Source organism: Somniosus microcephalus, chromosome 8 (genome assembly GCF_052327205.1).
Source record: "Somniosus microcephalus isolate GS21.2 chromosome 8, FLI_Smic_1.0, whole genome shotgun sequence".
In the NCBI taxonomy this organism is placed as follows: Eukaryota; Metazoa; Chordata; class Chondrichthyes; order Squaliformes; family Somniosidae; genus Somniosus; species Somniosus microcephalus.
This window is the reverse complement of record NC_140994.1, coordinates 198603668-198611313: the sequence shown is the minus strand read 5'-3', so window position 1 is coordinate 198611313 and position 7646 is coordinate 198603668. Positions and strand designations below refer to the sequence as shown.

The window sequence follows — 7646 nt, the reverse complement described above, 5'->3', positions numbered from 1 at the left end:
TTTAAAGGAGAGAGCAACAGAGTTCACGAGGAATATATTGCACTAAAATCAGTGAAAAATGAGATTTTACACTTGAATTTATAACAGAAAATTTGTTTAGTGGAAACATCTCTGCAATACAAATACCCTGATTCTGTGAGTGCGCATTGTGCGATACTTATTCAGTAAGAAAATTAGATTCAAACAGGAAAAAAACTTTATTCAGGAGCCTGGAGCGTTCGCGGAGGCGGGCACAATTCTTTAGCGAATAAGAAGGCGGGATATTTACGGGATAACGGTAGCACCAATGAGAGGCGCCGTTACTGCGTGGTGCCGCTCGTCGGCCGCTATATAAAAGGCCGCACGCTTGCCACCGAGCGGAATCCATAGTCAGAAGCCGCGCCATTGCGAGGCTTGATCCCTTTTTAAAGAAAATAAAATAGGCGGCACCATTTTTAAACATTTTCACTTCATTTTAATTCCGACGTAAACGAAACTCAAAATGGCCGACGCCGAGCAGCAGTACGTGGAGGGATCCGAGAACGGGCACTTCGAAGGAGCAGAGGGCCAGGCTGCCGGCGGGGAAATGGTGGCGGACGGTGCAGAGCCTCAGCCAGGCGCCGAGAGTGAGGGCTCGAAAATCAACGCCAGTAAAAACGAAGAAGACGCCGGGTAAGGATGCAGAGGCCAAGCGGCGCCCCTTCCCGGTGCGTCCGCCTGCCGGTAGGGCCCAACGTAACATTCCGGCAAAGTTAAAGGCGCCAATTTGGTGGGCCGGACAGCAGCCTGCGGATCCGCATGCGGCCCTGCAGCGCAGCTCGGTCGGAGCATCCTGTCCATGCTGCCTTCGGCCGCCAGTTACCACTGCCGTCTTTATCCCTTCAGTGCGGTGTTCGCGCGATCGCATTTCTTGCATTAGTGCCGCGAGAGCTTATTTTCTGGTCGAAAAAACTACCAGAAAAGGCCTGGGGTTCCGCCTTTGTGTAACCAGCTAGCCTGGCGGCAGGATTAGGGAGCAGGCCTCGCACCGCCGATTGCTGGCCGCTCTGCCGCGGTTTCTTTGTTCACGCTGCTGCATCTTTGTTGGCGCCATGTGCTTTTTTTGGGCTGGGGGAGGGGAGTAGGACTGGGTAACAAAAGGTCGTCTTTTCTCTCCTTTCCAACAGCAAAATGTTCGTCGGAGGTTTGAGCTGGGATACGAGTAAAAAGGACCTGAAAGATTATTTTTCCAAATTTGGCGATGTTGTGGATTGTACAATTAAGATGGATCCCGCAACCGGAAGGTCGAGGGGGTTTGGATTTATCCTCTTCAGAGATTCATCATGCGCCGATAGGGTAAGGTGGAGAAGGGTTTTTGGCGGCAGTCTGCGTTTATTCCAACTACCCGGTTGTGGTGGGGGGTGGGTATATGTAATTCTGAATTTAAAAGTGAAATTGGACGGCAAAAGAAAGCTAGATTGGTGGGGGTGGAGGAGAAGATAGTGGTACAATCAGATTTTGTATCAGTGACGAATATTGGTGGAAGTAATAATTGGAGGCATACTTGGCATAGAAGTTACCAAAAGGAAGCAAACGGGCACTTTAGTTAAGTGTCAGTGAGGTGGCAATAAACAAGTAGGATGCTGTGTTACATCGCCAAATCAGTTGAGTTCATATCTCCAGAAGCTATGCTGATACTGTACAGTGGCATGGTCAGACTGCATTTGCATAGTTTATAATGGGCCAAAATCAAACTTATCACCTTGAGAACGGCAGCAGGCAATTCAATTTGATCATGGCTGATCTGTACATTAGCTCAATGTACCCACCTTTGTTCCATGTCCATTGATACCCGTCCCTAACTGTTGATGTTTTAAATTTCAATTTGACACACTGTCCTCCACCTTTTGGGAGAGTGATTTCACTGCTATATGGTCTAAATCTGATTTTAAGATTGTTTGTGATTCACAGATTGGTGCTAAATTGCTGCCCTAACCTTTACCTATTGTGAAGGGAAATTAAAAGGGAAAGGGAGGATAGTTTATAGAGTATGAAGATTGCTTCAAATTTGAATCCCTGGAATGAAAAGGATACTCCAGGCATTGTCAAATTTTCTCTAGTAGAAAATTTACAAAGTTGCCTGACTTTTTTTGAGAAATTCGGTGTAGGACTGTGATGCAGCAGATTTTAACTGCTTCTGTAATTCTTCAAAATTTCTCTGTCTGGATTTCAGTTTCACTGGCCACTCTTCAATGTGGACCTCGAGTCCCATACAGGCCTGTGTCTTTTTTGCCAAATATTTAGGATGGTGCTACTGAGACCTGGGGTCATGGCCAAGAAGCCTTTAACTGTATGCAAGCTTGGTGTCCATCTTTTCAGTGTACTCTTCGGAAGATGCACCGAATACACACTAATTACCAAACTGAGACTCATGCTTTGAATCAAAATACAGTTATACTTGCATAAGAGGTGAATAACAGTATAAAGTATAACATCCTCTACTGGCCTCCTTGATGCACAAGATGCCATGTTTCTCTCTCTAAATATAGACTTTAAACCGAGGCTTACTTGCTGTAACATCAATCTGGCCTGCCTTCCCTGCTGAACATCTCTTTTTACCAGTCCTTGATTAGACTTGGTAAGATGGGCTTCCTGTACAATCTGAACTCCTTTCAAATTATACATTAGAACTATTTACAGAAGGTTTGATTTATTATTTTCATCAAATGGGTAGCCATTTACAGCAAAGTAACAGGCTATTTGGCCCAAGTGGTCTGTGCTGGTGTTTATGCCCCACATGAGCCTACTTCGTCTAACACTATCTGCAAATAATGGGATGGAGACAGTATGAATCGGGCCAATTTTCTATTTTAGCTGGCATCGGGTTGCATGGACATTTTGATTAAATTTGATTGGCTATTTACACAATTCACACCCATTGTACTATCCTTACAAGATTGCATCTTATGTATTGCCTGCAGCCAGTGATTTGTGAGCTGTAACAAAATACATTTTTCTTTGAGCGTCAATTAAAACAGTCACTAATGAAACTAAATATACACAATTCTGCATTGAAGGTCCTTTTGAATGAATCTCTTTTGTAAAAAGTTTTTTTTTGGTATAGGTGTTGGAACAAAAAGAACATAAATTGGACGGTAGAGTGGTTGATCCTAAAAGAGCAATGGCCATGAAGAAAGAACCTGTAAAGAAAATCTTTGTCGGAGGTCTTCATCCAGATACCCCAGAGGATAAGATCAGAGAGTACTTTGGAGCCTTTGGGGAGGTTGGTATTTTCTGAGAGCAGATGTGAGGTATATTAAAACACTTAACATTATTTGAGATCGTCTTAAAGGCAAAACAATTTGACCCAGAGGTGGTGTGGCAGGGTAATAGGCTATTAGCTGGGGATTTGCAGATGAGCCTAATCCTGGCCTTGGAATGATTGGGGTTTATGAATTTCTCCTGGCCCTTTCCTGTAAGTCAGGATTGTGAGGGAGAACTAGTGTGCCTATTATGGTGCTGAGACTGGTTAACCTGGCAGTATATATACATATAACTTAGGACTGTGACTGAAAGTGACAGGAGTGTACCACAATGAATTCTAAACTTTTTAATAAGTAGTTGTGGTGTATTCTAATGAATAATTTGATGTCATGGTAAATGTTACAATTAGGTAAATTGCGTCCTGGAGATCTGAGTTTGAATGGAATGGAATTTTTTTTAAAATATACTGGCTCTGCATCGTCTGAACTTGGGCTTCGTTGGCAAGCCTCAGTTGGAATATAAAGGTTTATATATAACGGGCAATAGTTGACTATACTAAAAAGCAGTCACATTTCTCTATTGGAGAGAAAGCTTAAGATGGGTAGATCTGAAGTCTAGGGTCTGTGAATTCAGAGACTATGGTGTGATTAATTGCAGATAACATATCTTCTATATACACTTTTTTTGATTTTTTTCCCCCCCCATATTTGTGGGAGTATGTTCAAATTGATTTAGTGAAATGCCAGCTTTGCCCTCATTGTAAACTTCATTTGCATTTTTATCTAGGTGGAATCAATTGAACTTCCAATGGATAGCAAGACCAACAAGAGGAGAGGATTTTGTTTCATCTCATTTAAAGAGGAAGAACCAGTGAAAAAGATTTTGGAGAAGAAGTACCATGATGTTGGCAGTAGCAAGGTAGTGGACTGTGGAATTTGGTTACTTTAGTTGTGAAAGTGGTGTGTGAAATTTTGTACACTAATGTTTTTGTTTTTTTGAAACAGTGTGAAATCAAAGTGGCTCAGCCTAAAGAAGTTTATCAACAGCAACAGCAGTGGGGAGGCAGAGGAGGTAGCTTCACAGGAAGAGGCAGAGGTGGTGGCCGTGGAGGTGGTGAGTTGTGTATTTATAGCTCTTAAAATGAGGAAAAAAACCATCTGTGGAATGGTTTTTTAGTGCTTACCTGTATGTCTTGCTAAATTTAAGGTCAAAGTCAGAACTGGAGTCAAGGATACAGCAATAATTACTGGAATCCAAGCTATGGCAGCAGTTACAGTTACAGCGGTCAGAGTGGCTATGGTGCATATGGAGGCTATGATTATACTGGCTATAACTACAATAGTGGTTACTATGGTGGATATGGACAAGGATATGACTACAGTAAGTATGTTCATTGCTGTACTGAAGCAAGGCTTGTGGGGATTGAGGCTTAAGCATTGCAAAAACTGGTGCAGTTTTAATGTTTTAGATGCTTGATGGCTGGAAATGGCCTCATTAAATACCAAGTTAATTATTCACTCTAGCACTAACCGATTTCATCACATAAGTGACATTCTGGAATTGGCCTCAGTTTTGTTACTGGTCTCGTTTCAGTAGAAAGACAGCATTTTGTGTATCAAACTTTAGAGAGCAGCAATTTAACTATAAGCTTGTTTTCATCCAGATCAGAGTAATGGTAACTATGGGAAAGCACCAAGACGTGGGGCAGCTCACCAAGGTGGTTACAAACCGTATTAAAATGGAATGTGAATGCAGGTATGTCGATACCAGTTTAAAAAAAAAAAATGTAATGAGACTAGGTATTGAAAATGTTTATCCTTCAGATGACTGAAATCACAGTGTAGTGGGATCAGACCTAGGGCAGTATGATTTTCTTCAGTGCATTTTATTTTTAAAAATTGTGTTCTTGAAACTCGCTTGAAGCTGGACAAGGGGAGTAAGGAAAGACTGTACTTCACAGGTGTTTAGAGCACCTCAAGATACACTGGGTGCCTCTACAGAACATACTGGGGGTGAGGAGAATAAATAGTCCAAATTAGAAGTTAGTTTGCGATGTGCAATTCTTTATAAATTTTCTTGAAAATCCAATCCTGTTATGGCTGCTGTAAAATAAGGTAATGACTAGTATTGTGTAATGGTAGCAAAAAGCTGCATCATAATATTGTCAAAATTATATACTATAAATTTTTTAAATGTTTGCTCAGTTCATTTTTTTTACTTTTACATTCTGATTTCAGGATGGTATGAACTAAATGCGCTCTCAGCATTCATGCCCTGTAGTTGCCCAGTTTCATGGTCCAGCCAGTATTCCGTTGCATGTGCTGGCTTGCCTAACACTGCCCAGCAGCACCTGTGTTTTGATGGCCAAAACACATGACTACCTAGTTTTATAGCAAGTAAACAGCACACTTTGATTGCTGTGTTCCTGTAATGTGCACTGAATGAAATGGAGCAGGATGAGAAATAGGGTTGAACCCAATTTTCAGTGGAAATCATGCTACTTCTGTGGCAACTTCTAGATAGTAACTTGGACTTGTTACTGTTTTGTATTCCGATCTGTTTTGTACAATTAAGTTATAAAACTTTTGGATGAGGGACATCACATTTTCTGTAAAATCTGGGGAATGTCACGAGGATTAACAGTAAATAAACTTCATGTAAAATTAATTGGACTTATGATCCCCTGAGCAATGAGAGAAAGATCTGTCTTTGGCTGTTTGGCAATACAAAACTCCATAGAAATGGACTTCTGAAGAACAGACCTTGCTGTGGGCCATATCAACTATGTCATCCACAGAAAGATAAAGCAACAGTGTGTTGAATCAGATCAGATTGCAAGTAGGAAGTACAGAAATATGAGTAACCCTGGTCATTTCAAGTATTTGGACCAAGTTTGTTTGCCAATATTGACTCTTAGACCCACCCCCCTCCAATTTGTTTTTTCTTACCCATGGGTAAACTCAAAACCCAAGCTATTAGTGGAGATGTACTGTGATTTGATAAACCATTGCAGATGTTTTGAGATTAGCTAATCAACATGTCAGTGTATTCAGGATTGGTAATAAATCGAGCTTTATAAATGTGTATATTCTGAGAGAAATTCAATTTATCAGACTAACATCCATAGCAAGAGTTTCAAGTTGAACTTTAAAAGACTCCTGAAAGTGAAACAGTTGTGATAATCTGGAAAATGTATACAAATAATAATATGCTAAAGTATAGATATTTGTTTTACCTAATGTAGAGTTGAACTAAATACTGCAGCCTACATAAAAATATAGTCCTTTAACATTTTAGTAAGAGGAACCTCATGCAGGCTACACTTGGATCCACACATTGCACCCAAGGTGGCTGTGCTCTCTGGCATGGTGTCTTCCAACCTGGTGTCCAGGTCCAAATGTGCTAAATATTTTAGCAGGTTCTATAATGGTTAATTTAGACCAAGTTGCAGTATTTGCCATTTACTGTGCTGTTAATTAGTTAACTTGGGGAAAATATTTTTATACCTTGCAATATAGAAACTTAGAACAGTGTTCCATTATCAGCATTAAAATGTTCAATACTTTCCTAGCTTTAGTGTTGAAGGAAGGGTTAATATTTCAATTTAGGTAGATAGCAAATATATTTATGACTTTGGGAAAATTAACTATCTAGTTGACTTTCATTATACTGAAGGCAAGCAAATGACCAAAGCAAATGTGGCTACAAACCTTGAGGTATTCTGCTATATATGTAGCTCAATTTGTTGCATATGTTTCTATTAAAAGAGAGGTTTTGTTATTTGAGGACACTAATAGATTTTTTTGGTACTTTTTCAGGTCATCAGCTTGGCAAAAACTTACATGGGTCCTCTAAACGCAGCTGTGTTGCACTTAGGGACTAATATTTCTTTGAATTGTTTTTCATTCTGGATGACTCCCCAAATGTACAGAACAGATCGTTTTAGGGAAGCCTGTCACTTTCCAACTTTTTATTTTGTAGTCTGTCTTTTTCGTGTCGTACATTTCCTGTGATGGAAGTGGTTTTTACTGTACTTTTTGGTACCTAATGGACACTGATAATGTATTATGTAAGTTTGTATTTTACATATAAAATTACTGGATTTGCATCAATGACTTGTTTATTGGTGCAGTCCAAGTTCCTGAAATAAAAGTTCCTTTTTTTGTGTATTTTGTGTTGAATGAATTCTGTTTGTATTCAGATTTCAGTTTACTTTTGGTTTTGTAATGAGACCAAAATGGGTTGTTACTGCCAATGTATGTAAATTAAAAAAAATCAAAGGCATTGTTTTCTGAGTTAGTACTTTTACATGTCAATATTTAATGGGTGATCTGCTAAAGCATTATCTAGTGTATGCTTGTACAAGATTGTCATTCTTTTAAAAATGAGAGCTCCATTCATAATCTATGGGAAAAGTTTGATTT

General features: G+C 39.9%; 1 protein-coding gene across 3 annotated transcripts; it reads left to right on the top strand.

The window, feature by feature from the left end:
• The first annotated feature begins 323 nt into the window (after positions 1-323).
• On the top strand, positions 324-7506 carry LOC147114030 (heterogeneous nuclear ribonucleoprotein A/B-like). 3 transcript variants are annotated; one of them, XM_085995555.1, is made up of 8 exons: positions 327-651; positions 1146-1314; positions 3083-3241; positions 4009-4140; positions 4227-4335; positions 4429-4602; positions 4886-4977; positions 7041-7506. In XM_085995555.1, exons 1-7 carry the CDS (start codon positions 482-484, stop codon positions 4957-4959), a joined length of 987 nt encoding a protein of 328 aa, XP_085851681.1. In that variant the 5' UTR covers positions 327-481; the 3' UTR covers positions 4960-4977; positions 7041-7506. The 3 variants fall into 3 exon arrangements, with proteins under 3 accessions (XP_085851682.1, XP_085851683.1, XP_085851681.1); XM_085995556.1 differs by lacking the exon at positions 4886-4977 and having other exon boundaries at positions 324-651; XM_085995557.1 differs by lacking the exon at positions 4429-4602 and having other exon boundaries at positions 325-651.
• Positions 7507-7646: the final 140 nt, after the last annotated feature.

What these genes read in the sequence shown, in the direction of transcription:
- LOC147114030 (XM_085995555.1), top strand. Translation starts at nt 482, where the DNA reads ATGGCCGACGCCGAGCAGCAGTACGTGGAGGGATCCGAGAACGGGCAC. An exon ending in ATTCATCATGCGCCGATAGG is followed by an intron (nt 1,315 to 3,082) that starts GTAAGGTGGAGA and finishes TTTTTGGTATAG; the next exon opens with GTGTTGGAACAAAAAGAACA. An exon ending in TGGACAAGGATATGACTACA is followed by an intron (nt 4,603 to 4,885) that starts GTAAGTATGTTC and finishes GTTTTCATCCAG; the next exon opens with ATCAGAGTAATGGTAACTAT.